This window comes from Amblyraja radiata, chromosome 3 (assembly GCF_010909765.2).
Source record: "Amblyraja radiata isolate CabotCenter1 chromosome 3, sAmbRad1.1.pri, whole genome shotgun sequence".
Lineage (NCBI taxonomy): Eukaryota > Metazoa > Chordata > Chondrichthyes > Rajiformes > Rajidae > Amblyraja > Amblyraja radiata.
The window spans coordinates 48007234-48030032 of NC_045958.1; the positions used below are offsets into that span (position 1 = coordinate 48007234).

The 22799-nt window shown below is 42.1% G+C and overlaps 1 protein-coding gene across 1 annotated transcript in view; it reads right to left on the reverse strand.

The window, feature by feature from the left end:
• Window positions 1-1017: 1017 nt before the first annotated feature.
• Window positions 1018-22799, reverse strand: part of chsy3 (chondroitin sulfate synthase 3) — a 274709-nt gene continuing 252927 nt past the window's right edge. Inside the window, exon 2 of the mRNA XM_033017771.1 lies at window positions 1018-3318. Within this exon, the coding sequence (XP_032873662.1) occupies window positions 1747-3318 (1572 nt within the window). The 3' untranslated portion in view covers window positions 1018-1746. The remainder of the gene's footprint in view (window positions 3319-22799) is intronic.

The following is a 22799-nucleotide window of genomic DNA, read 5'->3' on the forward strand; positions in this document are numbered from 1 at the left end:
CCAAGTATAGATTTACCTTGCTCTCGCCCTCTGCCCTGCCTGCCTCCACATTCCTCTTTAAATCCCTAACAACTTTATTAAAATTCCACCTCTCAATGCATCTTCCCCTCTTCTTTTGGCTTTCTGAGGGAATGTTCCCTCAAAGCAAATCCCTTTCTCACAGCATTTTCTCAGGAACACTTGTTCTTTCATCTTATTTCTTTGCACTATCCATGGAACCAGCCACCATTCAAGGTGAAGCTGCAAATCACTTGCCTTTCTTTGAATTTAGTACACTGCATTTGGTAGTATCCTCTAAACTGGAGAAACGAAACACATGTTGGGTGATGACTACTAAATTCAGTCTACTAATGTGACCCTGATAGCCACTTCCAACCTTATGTTTGTGTCAGAACTGGTCTATTCTTTGTCTCACTTTAATTCATCAAAGGAACGAAGGTATTAATCATCTGGACAGCCTTGGTCTTGTATCTAACATAGATATTCTCATATTCCCTCTGATCTTTTTACCCTTCTCCCTCTCTCTGCAACTTAAAGCACATTTATCTTACTTTTCCATTTCTGGTGTCAACCCTACTTTCCTCTCCACAGATGGGCATCTTTCCAGCACAGTCTGTTTTAATTTCAGCTCAAGATGTCGCACTGACTCACTGCCACGGCACACTCAGATTTGACTAATTCATCTTGCTACTCAACATAGCTACTCTGACCATTTTGGTTGCTCTATGAACAATAGCATTCCACCCCAAGTGGCAGCATACTGAAATATGGCACAAAGAGCAACAACACCCAACTGGGTAAAGTAACCATGGAAAAGTAGAGGGATTTCAGGTGTATAGTAACAATGGCTTTTCAGAAAATTTCCAATCTATTTTCAGCAGTAGATCTGGGTATTTCCAAAGACAACTTGACCTATGCAAAAATTATTAATGAAATAATAAAACACCTTCATTAAAACAGCGAGTTGTTCCTCGAATGAGTGATTTTCATAAAATCGACAAAAACAATCCAACCATATTTAAGAAGTGAAATAATGTTATGCAGATACTTTATTATAAATAAGATTGTTCTCAGATGATTTCTAAGCGGCAAACTGTAGGGGCATTTAAAGACACAAAGCTAAAGGAATGAGGATACATGCCTACTTGCAGCATGTTTCCATTGAAGAAACCAGGAGTCATCTAAACTCGCTGTACACATTATACGGAATACATACATTTTCTGACATTTCGAGCTTGGTCACCAGTACCTGTAATCTTGCGAGAATATATTCCCACATAAAAGTTTTTAAAAGCAAACATACAATCATACATTTGTTCACATAGTTATTAAAAAATACTGCAGATGGTGAATGTCAACAATTTTAAAGTCTGAACATAAATTAAAAAGTCTACAATAGTTCTTTCCCACTTGAAGCTTAAAGCACTTTTGTGGCATTATTTCCAACGTATCAGATTTGACTTGCAGTTCAGATTCTGACACAAGAAGCACTTTTACGAAGCCTACAGGAGAAATACGACCAACAGTACTCCCAAGTGTTTTGAATCTCCCCACTTTTAGGCAATGATCAAAAAAACCCATTTTCAAAGCACTTTCCATAGGACATTAAAATATTCATGAATGTTATTCACCTTGTCTTAATGCTTTGAAAATCTTCTTTGGAAGAGGTGACTGGAGAACCAAAAGCATAACAATGTAAAAATCTGAGGTAAAACCCTTTGAAGAGTTAGATAAGGAGCTTGAATGTCAGGATATAGTTCTGTTGTATCCACCATTTAGATGTTTTTCAAGCCAGAGTTCAGCTAGCTGCATTGTCGATCCAAATGTACTTGCTTTGGACCCTAGACACATCTTGTATTGCTTAGGATCTATGTTAGGATCACAGTGAACAGGGTGGTAAATGTGAACAACCCCAATTTCTTGGCTTCTAAATGCAGTCAAGCCGGAAGAGATCACCTTAGTAAAAAGGTCAACATCCTCCAGCCCCCAACCCTGAATGGAAGTATCGAATCCGCCAACTTGCAATAAATCGCTCTTGTATATGCAAACAATTCCAAAGCCATAATCCCTCCAGAAACCGGTCTTCTTCGTGAAAACAAAGTTGTTATCATTTACAGGGTTCCCACCATAAACTATTTTTGGGTCATACTGACTAAAAATTACAGGAAAATAAACTTGTTCTCCCTGAATTGTATTGTCCCTACATCTCTGCAGAAAGTCTGGAATAAAAATTAAGTCGATGTCGCAGAAGAGCAACAAACTGTCATTATGTAATGAAGAGGAGCCCATTTCTAGGGCCAAGCCTCTGGAGAACTCTCCCCTCATTGGGAGAATGGTCATATCTGCTGTAGGATACTTTCGGCTGAGCTCATTCATTAACTGCAAGTGATTGCCTTCGTCTGGGACTGAATCAGAATTGAATAACAATATGGATAATTTTACATTCTGCTTTGGAATAAGGCAAGTTTTCTCAAAGTTCTCCATGAACCGGACAAATATGTCGTACCTTCCAGTGAGGGGGACTAGGATGTGAACTTTCTGGTCATTACGCTGCTTCAGCTCTTTGGTGCTCTCTGTGAATTGGAACGGTGAAAAGATCTTCAGTGAGTTTGAGAGGAAGGAGAATGACTGAGCCTCGCTGTTTATGCTTTCTGCAAGCTCTCTGGCATTAAGTTCTTCAGCCTCCTTCATGAATGGTTTACTGAACGATTGTTGAATGTAAGCATGGCGTCTCACAGGAACAGTTACCTTTCTCCCTTTATGCTTCTTGTAAAGTAGCAACAGATCCAGGATGTAGTCTGCACCATACATGGGATTAACTCTGCGATAGCCATATTGAATTTCTTTAAATTCAATTACACGCCCTCTTGTCTTAGAATTCCAGTTGATCATTTCCATAACTTGCATTATACAGTCATCCAGGGCTGCACGCAGCATACTGTTGATGCCTTGCCGAGGGATTTGTGTCTCCACCATGCTATAAAGGTGCTTCCCAGTCAGAAATTCCCACTCAAGGACCTCGTTTCTGTCTTGAGGCTGGAAACGCATAAAAGAAGGCATCATACCAAGCTGTTGATCCTCCTTGCGCACTTCAGTATTGCTGAGCTTGCTCATGGAAGCGCTTTCTCGATGCAACTGGATGGTGCGATGGCGTAGCTCTGAAACTTTTCGGGTTAGCAAGTAGTTATGCAGTCTATATTGATAGGAGGGTCTTTTATTGGGATGGAGTGTGATAGCATTATGAATCTTACTGTTATGCAAATCCTGAATGTACCCCTTTTTGTTGTGCTCATAATTCTCATAGAAGAGCTGCTGCATCTGTTGATGTGAAAGAGAAAAATAAAATTTAGAAGAGGGTACTGCTAAGTGCAGATCTGCATGTACTTCTCTTTCAATAAAATACAGTTTTCAAATGCATTGTAACAGAAAGGTTTTAACAAGCAATATCCATAAAATTATTTTCCAGGCAACATTCCTAAACCGTCATAAAAATAAATTGTTGGCTGATCAGCTGTGGTGCAAATTATATGAAAGGTCTGCCATTAATTGCTGCTGTTTTAACCAAAAATCTGGCCTTCATAACACCCTCTGACTTTGATGACTTCCTGTGTTTATTAGATCTCACTATTGATGCCATTCCATTATTTCTCTCAAAGGAAAGCCAAAACTAAAATTGCATTTAAGTTAAAACACTCTATTTTTGCAGTATTTTATTTTTTTAAAGTTTTTCTGCACCTAATCCTCATATACAGTAGAAAAGAATTTATTGGTTGCAATTGCAATCTTTTTTTTAATGCTGCCACTACCTTGTCAGTTTTCAAATCTATTCAATTATTTGCAATCTTTCTCAACCCGATTGTATTTATTTTTTAACAGAAATGCAAATGACAACTTAAAGGTTACGTGGTACTATTCTTGACATTAAAGTAAGAAAATAATGATTAACCAAAAGTATCTGAAATAGATAACAGCAGTGCCACAATGTAAATCAGCGGGAACTGTCGATTCAGGACCCTGTTAATTGATCATTAATCAGTTACAGAAAAACAATCGACAGACACACGTTTTGGAGTAACACAACAGGCCAGGCAGCATCTCTGGAGAAAAGAAATAGGTGACGCTTCGGGTCAAAATCCTTCTTCAGACTGAGCAAACAATAGCTATGTGAATTAACTGTAGGAAGTTTGCTAACAAGAGGGAACCAAGTGTAAGTCAATTGTGTCGTCTAGGTCGCTGATTAGTAGAAATAATTGGTCAGCTGGCTTGTGTCAAAGAGGCATCTGCAACCAAGGAAAAACTACAGCCATCCTGATCTTGGTCTTGGTGGATCAGTCAACTGACCCACACCTGAGTTATTGAAGGGTGGGTGCAGGATAGTCTGAAGATAAGGACAAGGTTGTGCCAGTATAAACTTGATACTCAAATGCCAATACACATGTGACATATCCTGCCCATGTGCATCTTTAAATTACCAATTGGACCTCCATTGGTTAGGCTGTAATTGGCACAATAACTTTTTTAGCTGTGTAATGATGTGTCATGTCATAGAAACATAGACATAGAAACATCGAAAATAGGTACAGGAGGAGGCCATTTGGCCCTTCGAGCCAGCACCCCCATTCAATGTAGTCATGGCTGATCATCCACAATCAGTAACCCGTGCCTGCCTTCTCCCCATATATTTTTATTCCGCTAGCCCCAAGAGCTCTATCTAACTCTATTTTAAATTCATCCAGTGAAAAGGCCTCTACTGCCTTCTGTGGCAGAGAATGCCACAAATTCACAACTCTCTGGGTGAAAAAGTTTTTTCTCATCACAGTTTTAAATGGCAGCCCCTTTATTCTTAGACTGTGACCCCTGGTTCTGGACTCCCCCTACATTGGGAACATTTTTCCTGCATCTAGCTTGTCCAGTCCTTTTATAATTTTATATGTTTCTACAAGAACCCCTCCCATCTTTCTAAATTCCAGGGAATACAAGCCCAGTCTTTCAAATCTTTCCTCATATGACAGTCCCGCCATCCCGGAGATTAACCTCGTGAGCCTACGCTGCACTGCCTCAATAGCAAGGGATGTCCTTCCTCAAATTAGGATGCCAAAACTGCACACAATACTCCAGATATGGTCTCACCAGGGCCCTGTACAACTATAGAAGGACCTCTTAAAAGCCCTGTCCTATTGTACGAGTTCATTCAAAGAGTTCTCCCGAGTTTGCCCTGATTTTCACTCGGAGATTTATGGTAATGGCCGCTCGTCGGTACTCGGGGTTCTCGTGGACATTTTTCAACATGTCGTTAGCGAGTCTTCCCGAGTACCTGCCCTTAGAGTTACGAGCCGCTAAGCGATGTCCTCGAGCTCCAATGTACCCGCTACGTTCATTCTCCGTGCTTACCACGAGCTTGATTTTTTTTTAAACTCGGGAGAGCTCTTGAATGAACTCGCATTGTGGGACAGGGCCATTACTCCTATACTCAAATCTTCTTGTTATGAAGGCTTTCTTCACTGCCTGATGTACCTGAATGTTTACTTTCAGTGACTGGTGTACAAGGACACCCAGGTCTCGTTGCACTTCCCTTTTTCCTAATTGACACCATTGAGATAATAATCTGCCTCCTTGCTCTTGCTGCCAAAGTGGATATCCTCACATTTATCTACATTTTTTCTGCATCTGCCAACACACTCAACCTGTCCAAGTCACCCTGTAGCCTCCTAGCATCCTCTTTGCAGTTCACACTGCAACCCAGCTTTGTGCCATCTGCAAATTTGCTAGAGTAACTTTTAATTCCATCATCTAAATCATTAATATATATTGTAAATATATATATGCCGAGCCTTGCGGCACGCCACTCGCCACTGACTGCCATTCTGACAGGGACCCGTTTATTTCTACTCTTTGTTTCCTGTCTGCCAACAAATTTATCCATGTCAATACCCTACCCCAATACCATGTACTCTAATTTTGCCCACTAATCTCCTGTGTGGGACCTTATCAAATGGTTTCTGAACGAGCAGATACACTACATCCACTGACTCTCCTTCATCCATTTTACTTGTCACATGCTCAAAAAATTCAAGAAGATTAGTCAAGCAGGATTTCCCCTTCATAAATCCATGCTGTCTCAGACCGATCCTTTTACTGCTATCCAAACTGCGCCGTTATTCTTCTTTAATATTTGATTCCAGCATCTTCCCCACCGATGTCAGGCTAACTGGTCTATAATTCTACATTTTCCCTCTTGCTCCTCTCTTGAAAAGTGGGATAACATTAGCTACCCTCCTATCCACAGGAAGTGATCCTGAATTTATAGAACATTGGAAAATGATCACCAATGCATTCGCAATTTCTAGAGCCACCTCCTTGAGTACCCTGGGATGCAGAACATCAGGCCCTAAGGATTTATCAGCCTTCAGTCCAATCAGTCAATCCAATATTATTTCTCTCCTAATGCAAAATGTTTTCAGTTCCTCTGTCTCCCTAGATCTTCTGTCCTATAGTACATCTGGGAGATTGTTTGTGTCTTCCTTAGTGAAGACATAAACAATCTCAACCTATCTCAAACTCACACAACAAGTACCTGTTCAACTCTTCTGCCATTTCCTTGTTCCCCATAATTTCACCTGTTTCTGCCTTCAAGGGACACATATTTGTCTTTATTAATATTTTTCTCTTAACATACCTAAAGAAGAGTTTACAATCCATCTTTATATTTTTGGCCAGCCTACTCTCGTACTTCATCTTTTCACTCCGTATTGCCCTTTGTTACCTTCTGTTGTCCTTTGAAAGTTTCCCAATCCTCTAGCTTCCCGCTACTCTTTGCTATGTTATACATCTTTTCTTTTAGTTTTATTCCATCCTTAACTTCCCTTGTCAGCCACGGTTGCCTCTTACTACCCTTAGAATCTTTCTTCCTCTTTGGAATGAAATGATCCTACATCTTCTGGATTATGCCCAAATATTCCTGCCATTGCTGTGCCACCATCATTCCTGCGAGTATTATTTTCCAGTCGACCTTGGCCAGCTCCTCTCTCATGCCTCCATAGTCCCCTTTGTTCAACTGCAACACTGACACTTCTGATTTAAACCTTCTCCCTCTCAAATTGCAGTTGTTAGCTTTGGACCAAAGATTATAGAGGAACCTCTATAATCTTTGCTTTGGACATCCGTCCACAGGCAGTTATTAGAAAGAAGGAAGTGGTAACAAATACAAGTTGTTACATTTTTGTCACCCAATTTGATATTGTTTGATACTAGGGTTTTGTTGGCAAGGGTAATCGTCATCTGGTGTAACACATCTGTCATACAGCTTGTTCGTGAACATGCATTTGACCCTACCTATTCAGGAGGAAAAATAAATGAGAAAGGAAGAGAAGGTAACATAGGGTCGGCTTTCCTTCTATTCTGTTACCATTTTAAAGTTTCTGTTGTGACAAAAATGCCTTCCCTTAACTTAGGACAAAGGAAACAAAAAGAATGGCCAGCTATCACTGCTTTGGAGCATGAGGACATATAACTGACTGATACAAAGGAGGATCCTAACATTGGTGGAAAACTTTGAAGCCCCCTGGTGCACTGAGTGAAATTCAACGCATTTCATAAAAACATAATGCAGTAAATTCATACAGTTGAGTGTAACTAGAACCATTGACTCTTTAACTCATGTTTGAAATGTCAAGAGCTCTCAAAACAATGATTGCTGTTGCTAAACAACCTGCATTATGTAACTTATGGACTATTGTAAAATGTTGCAAGACCTCCAAAAATACATGAAATTAATAAACTGAACACTAAATCCAATTCTATTACAGTTTATGTAAAAAGAAAACAAGATTTTGGTAAAAAAAACTCAATACCACTTAAAGCTCAAAATAAAGGATGCTACTAAATTTAACGGTAGCCCCACAAATAACAAAACTGATTAGAAAGTATTTTCAGGATGCATTATTAAGATACCGGATTTATCAGGCTGGGCCTGATATAAAAAATGATGATAGACACAAAAAGCTGGAGTAACTCAGCAGGTCAGACAGCATCACTGGAGAAAGGAAATAGGTGACTTTTCAGGTCTCTCCAGAGGGGCTGTCTGACCCGCTGAGCTACTCCAGCTTTTTGTGTCTATCTTCGGTTTAAACCAGCATCTGCAGTTCTGTCCTACACATAGAAATTGATGAGCCCAGCTCCGCGAAGCACCTTGATAATCTACAGCCGCAACCTGGAATGCTGCTTTGCAGGTAAAGTGTAATGTACCTGAACACATCTGTGATTGATGACGACAGAAATTTGAGTCGTGACATCTGATCAAGGAAAGCACATCCTTGCCCGGCTGCTCACTTCCAGTGTATGAATTATGTATGCCAACATTCAGCAAAGGAGGTTTAATTATACATGGGCAGCCTGATTGTAGCTAATCAAAATGTAAAATTAGGAGTCTGGTACTGTTTACTGTAGTCTCCAATGGATAAAGAAACTTAATGATCAACAGAGAAACCTTCTAACCTAAGGCAAGTTGAAATGGTAGAAAAAAAGATAATAGACGATAGGTGCAGGAGTAGGCCATTCGGCCCTTCGAGCCAGCACCGCCATTCAATGTGATCATGGCTGATCATCCCAAATCAGTACCCTGTTCCTGCCTTTTCCCCATATCTCCTGACTCCGCTATCCTTAAGAGCCCTATCTAGCTCTCTCTTGAAAGTATCCAGAGAACTGGCCTCTGAGGCAGAGAATTCCACAGATAAAAACTACATTTCAAGAAAAGATTTCTGGTTTGGAGAGTGTTGGGTTTATTAATTTCATGTATTTTTGGATGTCTCTAAATAAGTTTCAAAACCAGCATAATAGTTCCTAGAAATTTACCATTGCTCACTGGGCTAAAACACTCTCAATAGTACTGTATTTCTGTTGAGTGTTCAGATCAGATGTAGGTTCTGAGTGAATATTTGAGTTTTGACAGGATAGGAAAGGTTTAGAGGTACATGGGTCAAATGGAGGCAAATGAGCTAAGCACCGTTATGCATCTTGGTTGGCATGGACACAATGGGTTGAAGGATGTGCTTCCATGCTGTAAAAATATGAATCTTTAGCGCTTCTGTACCTTTTAAATATTGCCCACAAGCTTGCACCATAATTGTTTGAACTAGGAAGGAAATAAAGACAGTATATGTGCCTTTCTGAGCTAGTTCGATATTAGCAACTGGTTGGCGCCAAGCAGAAGATCATAGCTGAGATTATAAATCACTTTCACGTGAAGGGATATGAAACACCTCCCAAATGATCCCAAGATAGACCAAAGCTCAGTCACAGACTGTTGAACTATATTATACTGATTTTCTTCAGGCTGTAGATTAATGCAGAGTATTCTAACATGGCATTGTCTGCACCAAATAAATGAATTGTCATGTTTAAAGCTGGCGACAATTCTGAATATTTTTCTATGAAAAGGATGTATTTTTATTGAAAATTATATTTGACTAAAAACTTATTGAATTTATATAGCCTGAAACTAAAAAATGTAAATCCTCGTTTCTTTGGATGTTTGGTACTGTCAGAATATTCAATTCTCACTTAAGAATCTGCAGATATTGGAATTCTAGCTTTTTCATGCAAATTTTATAGATTCATGCATTTACTGAAACAACAAATTATTTCAGCTGGATTTACTATATAACTAATCTATTGTAACTCTTTAAGTACCTTACTGGGGAAAAAGAATTGCATCAGGCTCGTTTGTTTGAAGTAGGTGTAATTTTAATCTGAACATGTTGTAAAATTTGACTGTTCATTTTTAAGCCAAAATATCTGAGCATTTTACAAATGCCAGGCACTGCTTTTTCATTACATACATTTTACCCACTCTGCGAGTGTCAAACAATCCTTGATATTCCACTACTAATCATGATTTAATCTGTATAGTGAGTGTACCGGGACTCAAGATGACATCCATTTCCAAGGAACATACTGAATTAATCTAATCCATACAATCCCTTTTACACTTTAGACATTAGTGATACAGTGACATTCGATACAGTGAACCATAACATCCTGCTCACCAGACTCAAAGACCTCGGCATTGAAGGCTCTGCACTCAGCTGGCTCCGTTCCTACCTTTCCAACAGATCCCACTTCATCTCTCTCCACAACCACACCTCTGCTACAGCCACAGTCACTCAAGGCTCCGTACTCGGCCCCCTCCTCTTCATCATCTACATCCTCCCCCTTGGTCAGATACTCCGCCACTTCAACCTGGACTTCCACTATTACGCCGATGACACCCAGATCTACCTCGGCACCAAATCCCCCCACAACCCCCCCCTCTCCCATATCAACTCCTGTTTGTCAGCTATAAAAACCTGGATGCAACATAACTTCCTCAAACTCAACAGCGATAAGACAGAATTCCTCCTCATAGGCTCCAAAGCCACACTCAGCAAAATCAATAACCCCACTCTCACCATCGACGGCACCACTGTTTCCCCATCTCCCCAGGCCCGCAACCTTGGCGTGATCTTTGATTCCACCCTCTCCCTTGAGCCTCACATCCGCCATGTCATTAAAACCTCCTTCTTTCATCTCCGCAACATCGCCAAACTCAGACCCTCTCTCACACCTCCCGCTGCTGAAAGACTCATCCATGCCTTCATCTCCTCCCGACTGGACTATTGCAACTCACTTCTCCTTGGCATCAGCTCCACCTACATCAACCGACTCTAACTGGTCCAGAACGCAGCCGCCCGACTCATCACCCACACCAAATCCTGGCATCACATCACTCCAGTCCTCAAACAACTTCACTGGCTTCCCATCTCCCACCGGATCACCTACAAAATCCTTATCCTCACCTACAAAGCCCTCCACCATCTGGCCCCCCCCCATATCTCACTGACCTCCTCTCCCCCTACCAACCCTCACGGTCCCTCAGATCCACATCAGCCGGTCTCCTCTCCATCCACGTCCAACCTCCGCAGTTTTGGGGACAGAGCCTTCTCCAGAGCAGCTCCCAGGCTCTGGAACTCCCTCCCCCAACTGATCCGCAATTCCGTGTCCCTCACCATCTTCCAGTCCCGCCTCAAGACCCATCTCTTCACCTCTGCCTATCCTTAGCCCCACGTCCCCCTCCCTTTTCATCTGTGCATTAATTGCCTCATATTGTGTTTTGAATTGAATTCTGTCTTTACTTTGTGTACTAGTCATGTCTCTACTATTTATTTCATTCCCCTTACATGTTTTTCCTCTACCTGCTAAATTTTTGTAAGGTGTCCTTGAGACTCTTGAAAGGCGCACATAAATAAAATTTATTATTATTATTATTATTAGTGTGGAAACAGGCCCTTCGGCCCACCAAGTCTGCACCAAGCAGCGATCATCCCATACACTAAGAGTATCCTATGCACTAGGGCCAATGTAGAATTTACTAAATCCAATTAACCCATAAACCTGTGCGTCTCTGGAGTGTGGGAGGAAACCGGAGCACCGGGAGAAAACCCATACGGTCAAAGGGAGAACATACAAACTCCAGACAGCACCCATAGTCAGGATCAAACCCGGGTCTCTGGCGCTGTGAAGCAGCAACTCTGCAGCAATCGCTGCTCCGCCCTTAACACATTTTTAATTGGACTGTTTATAAGAGATTTGAGTAAATCCAGCATTTATTCTTCAATCCCTAATTGTTCTAGAAAAGATAATGCTCTTTACACTTCAACCAGGTGAACCAGTGCAGTTGATGTAGAGTATGAACCCTATACTGTTAATGAGTTCCAGTATTTTGGTGAACAGATTATGGGAATGATGTACAGTTCCCCACCAAAATGGTGGAGTTCTCATGACCCTGATGCATTTGACCTTCTCGTGGTAAAACAGGGATGGGCAGGTGCCTGCAGAGTTACCTTGCCAATGGATGGTAAGGTAAACCAACAGTAGGGAATGTTTACGATGCTGATCAAGACCCTAGACATGCCAATGGTGCTTAACTGCTATGGGAGCTGCACTCATCCACATAAATGGAGGGAACCCCAGCATATTCCTGGATTTGGGGAGTCAGGATGTGAACCCCTCACTGCAAGATATTCAGCTTCTGACCTGGCAGTGAAAGAAGTTAATGGCATGTTGGCCTTCATTGCAAGAGGATTTGAGTTTAGGAGCAAGGAGGTCCTACTGCAGTTGTACAGGGCATTGGTGAGACTGCACCTGGAGCATTGTGTGCAAATTTGGTCTCCTAATTTGAGGAAGGACATTAATGCTGTTGAGGGAGTGCAGCATAGGTTCACTAGGTTAATTCCCGGGATGGCAGTACTGACATATGATGAAAGAATGGGTCGACTGGGCTTGTATTCGCTGGAATTTAGAAGAATGAGAGGAGATCTTATAGAAACATGTAATATTCTTAGAGGATTGGACAAAATAGACGCAGAAAAAATGGTCCCGATGTTGGGGGAGTCCAGAACCAGGGGTCACAGTTTAAGAATAAGGGGTAGGCCATTTAGGACTGAGATGAGGAAAAACCTTTTCACCCAGAGAGTTGTGAACCTGTGGAATTATCTGCCACAGAAGGCAGTGGAGGCCAATTCACTGGATGTTTTCAAGAGAGTGTTAGATTTAGCTCTGAGGGCTAAGGGAATCAAATGATATGGGGACAAAGCCAGAACTCTGATTTTGTGTGATCAACCACCATTATATTGAATGACGGTTCTGGCTCGAAGGGCCGAATGGCCAACTCCTGCACCTATTTTCTATGTTTCTAATCTCAGTTCTGAACTATTTATACAGCTGAATAAGTTTCTGGTGACCTCCTGGATATTTAATGGGGATTTGGCAATGTTAATACCACTAAATATCAAGTAAATTGTCTTTATGTTCTTTATTAGAGGTTGTCATTGTCTTGAATGCATGTGGTGTGAATTATTGTCGAACAAAACCTATTAGCTGAATGTTGTCCATGTCTCGGTGTATTTTGGGAACATTTTCTAATGAACTGTAGATGAAATTTGTGCAATAAATCAGCTACATTCTCGTTTCTGCCACGAGAGAGGAAAGGCTTATAATAAAGCAGATGAAGATGGTAAAGACTACTCTGAGGAACACTTACAGTGATGTTTTGAGGAGAAGATGGCTGACTTCCAATAACCACAAACATCTTTATTTGCAATAGATAGGACTTTGGTAAGTGGTGAATTGCTCCCTGATTCCTACTTGTTTTACCAAGACGCCTCGGTCTATTTCTATGCCCGGGATAATCATCCACACTTGTTCTCTAGAATTCAGCTCTTTACTCCATTAAATGGCTGTAATGAGTTCTGAGGCTAAGTGGACATGGCAAAATGCCAACTGAGCATCACTGAACAGTTTATTGTCTAAGTATCACAAGATAGTGCCAATCAGTGACATATTCCATCAATTTACTGATGGGATGTTGGCTCATAAGGTTGTAAGTGTCTGGACTGGCTTCATTCTTTGCTTTGCAGAAGGATGTCCCCTTTCACTTTGCCAGGACATTGCCAACTGCAGCTGTACTGGAGCAGCAGGGCAAGAGCCTCAGTTCACATTGGACGCCATGCTTTCAGCACCACAACCACAATATTGTTGGGGGCCTACATCCTCATGAATGTGCTACGTTGTGAAATCATATGAAGGGAAATGAATCGGCAGAGATGGTCTTTCTATCATAGTTGGGCCTTGGGTGGTGGCAAAATTAGACTGTTCGCTTGACAGTGATATCTTCCCTTTTGAAGATAGCTGCCAATGTCAGCCTTGTCTTTTCCATTGTTGAGGATGGGGATGGTCATTGAGTTTCAGTTCATTCATCGTTCGCTACGATTCACAACCAAATTCTGTAGAGCTTATTTCTAACCTGTGCCTCGACTTTTGTCTATAGTTCTTCAATTGTTCGGCAATGTGGTGTCAATGCAACAATGCAGAATATTGCCCAGCCGTGTCCACGGAAAGCAGGTGAAAACTTTGTATTTCAAAACAACTCATTGTTTCATTGAGTGATCACTACGTGGATGGGACGAATCCTCACTCAGTTATAGTGGACAATTGGCAATAACGTTTGTCATTCCCTCCCCTAAGGTCCGTTCAACGATGGTTATCTGTACATCAGGTTTCCTGTTTCCAGGCTGTGCTGCTGAATTTGGGGTAAAAAGCCTAAAATACTGTTGAGTAAATATATCAATGTTTCAATCTACTTTACTGCCTCACAAAAATCATTTAATTTAATACTGCTGTACATGTTTCTTTACAGTTCTCCAGCAGAGCTAAGGACACGAGAGATCGGGTGACAGTAAAGCCCCTGTCCCACTTAGGAAACCTGAAAGGAAACCTCTGGAGACCTTGCACCCCAAGAGGAGGATATGTCTGCATTTTAAAACTTTCTACGAATATAGGTCTCCTTTTTTTCCAGTAGGGGACCCACAGTTTCCTTCAGCTCATTAAACAGCTCAGGTGTGATTCGTAGAAAGTTTTTAAAGGCAGACAAATCGTCCTCTTGCAGCACATTCATCAGGTTATCATACTGTCCAAGCATCAATCTTCTTTGCAAGAAGGGCTTCACCCACTGACACCTCTTATTCTACTTCTTCTTCACCCTTGTGCTTTCCCTTCTGCCTTTCCTGAAAGGCTGATGAAGCAAAAGGGCTGCTGCTAACAGCAGTAGATGTACTTTTAGTAACATCCACGTAACTTGTTCCTTCCCTGCTCTCATGGTTCAGAATTATTTAAAAAAAAACCTGGGAGACTTTTATTGTAAGAAAAAATAACTTTTCTCTGCTAAAAGAACTCTGCAACTATGATTGAGCACGCCCAGGAGTGACAGAGGTCACATGCTTATGTTAATATTAACCTTTTTTTGCCACCCAGTTTTATTCCACCATGGAGGTCTTACCTTACACTACCTGCAACCTCCGGTAACCACCTTCAACTAGCATCGCAACCGGCTTCGACTAAAAAATTACCAATTTTTAAAACGGCAACCAATTTTTAGTCGAGGCCGGTTTTGAATTTTTTGAAATAATCGCCGGAACATAGAAGAAGCTCGACTACGCAGAGACCACTTTCGACCATTAGGGAGAGTGACAAAAACCTCCGGGAACCTCCCAGAAAAACCTTGGGTGGGGCGCAAGGTCTCCAGAGGTTTCCGTTCAGGTTTCCTAAGTGGGACAGGGGCTTAACGGGAAAGCTTTCATGGAAAATGGTAGTAGTCTGCAATTCTTTTGGAAAAAACCTGGCTTGAGGTAATTTTTCCTTTGCAAATTATCTAACCTATTGGCTAAAAATGTTAAGCTACTTCCAATAAAGAAAGGGTGGCGCCAGCAATAGCTGCCTCGCCAACAATCTGTCTGTCCCTTCCTTCTTTGTTATTTGTTTATATGTGTTAAATTTATGTTTTTTGTGTTCTTTAGCTTGTTTTATATGGGGGGTGGAAGGCGGGGGAAACTTTTTCTAATCTCTTACCTCAACGAAGATGTGATTTTTTTCTATATCGTATCTCCGTCCGCACTGTGGCCTAACATCGAGGAGTTGACGGTCTATGCTGGAGTCCGACTTCGAGAGCTCCACCACGGTAGCTCCACCACGGTAGCCTGCGGATTTAACATCACGGAGCTCACGATCCCTGTCGGGCGTCGACTTTGGGGCTCCAACCGCGGGCCCCTGCGAACTTTAACATTGCGGAGCTCACGGTCTCTATTAGAGACCGACTTTGGGAACTCCAAGCCTCTGGAGCTTTGACCGGCCCGACGCGGGTACCTTGACCGCCCCAACGCGGGAGCTTCGATCACCCCGACGCGGGGGCTTCGATAGCCGGCTGCAGGAGATTCGATCACCCCGACGGATGGTTCGACTGCCCCACCCGTGGGAGAATAAAGAGGACGAAGACTGGACTTTATTGCCTTCCATCACAGTGAGGAATGTGGGGAATCCGCTGTATATATATGTTGGATGTATATGTTGACTTTTATGTAGTTGTGTGTCGGTGATTTTTTTTAGTATGGCTGTATGGTAATTCACATATCACTGTACCTTGTGATACACGTGACAATAAAATACCTTTGAAACGTTTGAAAGCAAGCAATACTGTATGTACATAACACTGGGTTCAGACAAATACATTTTCTATTACTGACTGTGATAAAAATCAATCCGGAGTAATTGTTGCCTGACACATTTGGACAGTGACTGGTTTCAGTGCCAGCGATACATCTTCAGGGCCAAAACCTGATATCCACCAGCCACAATGAAAGAATAAACTAAATATCACATGATGTTTCCAGTTTAGACTAACTGTAAAATAAAATTTTGAAAAGATCCCCAAGAAAAATAAAATTGATTTTTAACCAAACACAAAGATTTAACAATTGAACTATGGCAACCAATACTAAAGCTATTGGTTCTATAACCATATAACCATATAACAATTACAGCACGGAAACAGGCCATCTCGACTCTTCTAGTCCGTGCCGAACACAACTTTGTGGAATTAATATTATTTCTAGATAATAACATACATCAGCCAGGGATTGCAGTGATTGAACTTTCATTCAATCACTTTTTTTTGGCACATCTAATCTTTTAAATAACAAGAAACTAGTATTTGCCCCGAAAGTTTCACAAACTGGAAATACATGGACTACCAACAAAACCAGATCCTCTCCAGATCAGTGCAGGAAGGAACTGCAGATGCTGGTTTACACCGAACATAGACACATAATGCTGGAGTAACTCAGCGGGAAAGGCAGCATCTCTGGATAGAAGGAATTGATGACGTTTCGGGTCGAGACTCTTCTTCAGAAGAATAGTCTTGACCTGCAACATCACCCATTCGTTCTATCCAGAGATGCTGCCTGTCCCGCTGTTACTCCAGCATTTTGTGTCTATTCTCTCCAAGACTAAACGCCTTGATCTCATCATTGTGACGTCTTGAAAGCAAGAAGATTTCATCACATTCCTAGCACAGCAATTATTTTTCAATGAATTTCATATTATGAGCACAATAATTTAAGTCGCGGACAACCACAGTTATATTTTTCTGCTTAAACAGTAAATTCCAACAAATAGTATAATGATGCCTTTTAAAATAATAAACCGTGAACTCAGTGTAAAATACATTGACCCTTCCTTATTTTCCTGTTGATTGGCCACTGTTGATATCTCAGTGCCCAAAAGCAGAATCAAAATACTAAAAGAAAGTTCCCCTCAGGATTTTAGGTCATCTGATAATTTTTCTTGTCATATTGGACCATTACAAGAGTTTTCCTTAGAAGCAAACCATGCCTTTAACATTAAAGTTGCAATATCATTTGCGAAAGTGATAGGGATGTCATGGCAAAAAAAAAAACCCTCTTTTCTGCAACGTGGATGTGATTTGCATTGCGCGACCTGATCGTGTGGTGAGAAAGAACGATAAAACATGGAAACAGGTCCTTTGGCCCACCGTCCACACTGACAATCAACTATCCTTTTACACTAACCCAAGTTTATTCTCTCCACATTGTCACCAATCCCACTCCCCCTCCCCGATTCTACCACTCAACTGCACATGAAAAGAGCAATTTACAGCAAACAATTAACTTGGCAACCCACATGTCTTTGGAATGTGGGGAAAACTGGAGCACCCAGAGGAAACCAGTGAGGGAGAATATGTAAACTCCACAGAGACAGCATCCAAGGCCAGAAATGAACAGAAATGAAATGACTGGTGTGGCTTAAAGTATGGCCTTCAAAACAGTATTAGATTAATGCTTGGAGAGAGAAAACAAAATGTGAGGGATTTGAAGAAAGATCTGGGGGAGGGGGCAGGATTAAGTGTGTTGTTCTTTCACAGCCACTTCAGCCTAAATAGCTTCTGTTGTGCTGCATTATTTTGTAACGCTGAGATTCTAAACAAGAATGAGTTCCACTTTGGGAAGGCCATTAATAATAATAATACATTTTATTTTTGGGTTCCTTTCAAAAATCTCAAGGACACCTTACAGAGATTAACAAGAATAATAAAACATATAATCGGAAAAAAATATATATAATAAAGACATCACCAAAACACAAATTAAAAACAGAATTCAATCCAAAGACAAAAAATCAAAAACACAATGTGAAGAGAGAGCAGCGGCAGCTAAAGCGCGCCAGCGTCCACTCTCCCTTCCGACAGCCATCTTGGACACAGACTAACATGTTTACTGACACACACAAAAATCATCCCCCCACAATGGTTACCACTGTGGGGGAAGGCACAATGTCCAGTCTCCATCCCCAGTTCACCCAAAGTCAGGCCTATTGAGGCCACCGCTATTGCCTCTACGGAGGCCCGATATTCCTGGCCGTTCTCACCGGGTGGTGTTGCCCCAGCGTCGGGAGAGTCCTCTCAGCGGCTGGGCCACCTGGAACGGCCGCTTCCTGACTGGGGACCGCGGCTTCCGAAGCCGACAAGGCCGCGCCGGTTTGGAGCTCCCAGGCTCCCGATGTTAGAGTCGGCGCCACCCGCTCCGCAGATCCGCAGCCCGGAGGTGTTGATCCCGGCGGTCACAGCTCACCGGAGCTCCAGCGCGTCGATCCAGCGCGGTGACCCAGGCAAGGCATCGCCCGCTCATCTCCGCGATAGCGCCCCAGCGCTGTGCCGCCACCGAAGCCGAGGTGCTGGGCGGTCCCCGCCAGGAAACGGCGCTCCAAGCCCACTGGTAGGCCACGAGGACGGGTCGACGGGGCAGCCCGGAGAAAAAGCTGCCTCACCGACCAGGTAGCACCCTAGAAGTATAATTACCTCCTTCCCCCCCACATTAAAAAGTCCATTCTCCAACAGACAAAGGACAGGACTTACTAAAAACTACAAAAAAAAGTGAGTTAAACGGACGGCTGCTGGTTAGTAGCCGTTCCCTAAGATGGCTCCTCCAGATCTCAGTGTATCAGCAGGCTGCAAAAATGGATTAGATGTAGTTCAAGCTGTGATTATACCGTCAATGGCAAGAAAAGGATCATCAGATTTGGTCATAAACAAAGCGTTGCTAACCTTTATTGACATTCCATCAGTCAATGCCTGTATATAGGAATGGATGAAGTCAGATGGAATATGAACTAATTCCTGCCGGCATTACACACAGTTGATATAACTAACAGCTACGATATATTTACTCCATGATCCCCAAAATCCTGCAACTCCTTCTCCAACAAAGCATGGGAGCATCATCAGTGCATTAACTGCATAAGTCAAGAACACACAAGAATGGCATTAAATGCTGGCTTTTCTTGTGACATCCACATCCCACGAGATACTAAAAACATTGTAAGAAGCACGACATGTCTGTTTTTTGTAACTCTCACGTCACCTATAATTACAAGGAGTGCATACAGGCAGAGGATGCAATGTCAGCATCAATTATCTGGCTTTTGAAACAAACTGTAGTTGAGAAAAATAGCTAAATACAAACTTATTTTCTTTTTCCAGATGCCACATCTGAAAATATTGTTACGCTGAGAAAGCCACCAAGCAAACCATTTCACCACACACTATTATCAAAAGGGGCCTTTATGATTCCATTCCTTGGAAAATATGTATTGGCACAATACTCGTGTTAAGCAGTGCAGTGCCCATCGAGCAATGTTTCAGTGCATCAGCTCACAATCCCTCAGAGTCTGGGACTTAGAAGTCAAGAGTTTTATTGTCAAATGTCCCAGATAGGACAATTAAATTCTTGCTTGCTGCAACACAAAGCTGTCACAAGTTTTAATATAAAGAGCAGAAACAAAATTACCCTAATAACAAGAATGAATACAAATTTCTGTGCACATTCCTTTTCTAAAAGGCTGTTGCTCTGTTATAATGTGGGCAATGAACAAGTAAGGCAGAGGAGGTTTAATAACTTCAGCAGTTCCGCAGGTGGGCTTAGTCTATTGCGTTGTAATGAATTGCCTCTGAAAGATTCCTCTCCATGAAAAGGGTTTCTGAAATAACCTTTTCAAAGTGAAATCTCCAGATCAAAGAACCCAGGACTTTAGCAGGGCAGCACAATGACAACAATACAACTCATCCATACTCATTTGAATCACTCCATGTGTTATCCACTTCCCAGAGGTACAGTAGACCTTTCTCATGATGATGGTAATGTTTTCCTGCAATCAGTAACAATGCATAATTAACACAAAACTACCATGTGGCTTTAAAGACTCTCAGATGTGTTAAAGTAGACATTGTTACAACAGGGCAACATATAATTTCCTTACAACAGCTCCAATTAATGTGGGAGTAAAAAGCTAAATCAAAAGAAGAGATTCCTTTATCAACCAAGGCCTCTCTTTGTTAAGTATAGGAAGTCAGATCCAAACCAGTTGTTGCCAGTCCTCTGTCATATTCTATTCTTCCCTGCTAAGAATGCCTTCCACTTTACTGCTGCTCTCTGGCCCACTTTTGTACGGTTACTGTGATAATATAGATATGACAATTACAACAAGCAGTATCTGTTGTTCTATTTCCTTTGGGATACTGGTAGTGGGCCTTTGTTAGCAACTGGATTTAATGCTGGTTTCATCTTACGGAACACTTTATTTGAAGAATAGTCTGAAGAAGGGTTTCGGCCCGAAACGTCGCCTATTTCCTTCGCTCCATAGATGCTGCTGCACCCGCTGAGTTTCCCCAGCAATTTTGTGTACCTTCGATATTCCAGCATCTGCAGTTCCCTTTTGAACACTTTATTTGAAGGATTGTTTTATCCCTCAATTACTTCAGTAGCTCACGTACAATACTTTTTCAAAGTGGCATCATTAAAATCTTTTGTTTTATGTACAATTTCAGATCTCATTACCGTACTTATGAGATACTACTCTTGCCATTCTTCTACTTTGGCTCCAACATTACTGTGGGACTAATATCTTTGCCAAGGTACATGAAGTCTTTACAGCAGCTTCACTTAAGGTTCAGATTTCTCAGCTAACTCACCCCACAATTTATAGCTTTGTGTGTTTTTAGCTCCGGAGTGATTTTTTTGGCTTGATACGACTTACACACCACTGTTCATTGCTAGCAATACCAATGGTTTAACTAGAAAACCTTCATAACTAGTATCAGTCTTCATGAAGGAACTGTTTAAGTTTCTAACAAACTAATACAAGATGCATTTATTTGTCACATGTGCCAGTTGGCACAGTGAAATGTGATCACCATACAGCCATACAATAAAGTAAAGAACACAACACACGATAGAGTTCATCATAAAACATTCCCACACAGCAGAATCAAAAGTTTCCCACTGTGAGGTAAGGCACCAAAGTCAGTCATCTTCCTCAGATGTTCACCCGTGGTCGGGGCCTCCGGAGCCCTCCGCAGTCGTCGCTACGGGCAGCCCGCCGCTCAGGCCCGCTCGCTGGGATGTTGGCACTCCGACGTCGGAACGGGAGGCCAACCTCAGCGGGTTCGACCTCCTAAAATCAGCCGCTTCCCACCGGAGTCCGCAGCTCCCGACGTCCCCAGGCCACGCCGGGCGGAGATTCAACACTGGCGGCCCTCGGCAAAGGGCCCCAGGGACTCCGCGATGTCGCCCGCGCTGGGAGCTCCGTGAACCACAGCCCCGCGATGTTGGAGCAGCGGGCCAAACGCACCGGAGCTTCAAACGGCGATCCAGGTAGGTATCGCCCGCTCCGTGGTGAATCCAGCGCCGCGCCGCCGCTGCTGAAGCTCTGGTCCGGTCCCCAGTCTCCGGTAGAAAGGCCGCTCCAATCCAGTGTTAGGCCACGAGGGGGGGACGAGGACGCGACTCGGAAAAATAGTCGCATCCCCGCCAGGAAGCGACTGGGAAGCGGTTTCCTCCTTACCCCTCCCCCACATAGAAAAACAAAAGAATCCCCCAAAAAAAACTATTTAGACAAACTAAAATTTAAAAAAGATAGGAAAAAACGGACCGCTTAAAATTTTTCACCTTAGGAAACGTTTTTGTGAAATTCAGGATGGTTTTACGGTTAAGATAAGGTATGAAATTCTTGACCAAAATAACCACTGAGGTAAAATCATCCTTTTTTTCTGACTAAATCAAATAAGGTTTTCTTAAAATTAATGTCCAAAACCATTTTGGAGGCTGAACAGACAGCCCAAAACATATTTAATATCAATTCTCATATCTCATGATCACTGTTTATATTCCAAAGGTTTTATATACAAACATTATTTCTGCTTGAAATGTGGCAGCTTGCCTAGATTCCATATTAATTTGACTGACAGCTGTTGCCTTTGCTGCTTCTGAGTACTGTTGGCAGGTCCTGTGGTAGTTTGATTCTAAAGTGCAACTCCAAGGTGAAGTCCTTTGATTTCCCTGTCTTTCAGATGATGCAAGATTGATTGCATAATCTGGGGAAATGCTGAATGTGTAGACCATCTGGCACTGGAACTGAATGAACATATGTCGAGTCTGTAGTGCAATGCATCTACACATTTCCCCTCCGAGACCTGTGACAATATACAACACTTTAAATGTGTCTCATTTTGTCTCACACTGCATGGTCCACTCTGTTCTGGTTGAGAGAATTTTCACAGGTACAAATTAACTTGGTAAAAACACAATTATGCGACCTTATACCTGGACATAGAATCAGTATGTGTGAAGGAACTGCAGATGCTGGTTTACACCGAAGATAGACACAAAATGCTGGAGTAACTCAGCGGGTCAGGCAGCAACTCTGGAGAAAATGAATAGGTGACATTTTGGTCAGACTGAAGACGGGTCTCAACCCGAAACATCACCTTTTCCTTTTCTCCAGGGATGCTGCCTGACCCGCTGAGTTTCTCCAACATTTTGTGTCTATTATAGAATCACAGTTCTGTGTTCAGAATAAACTTT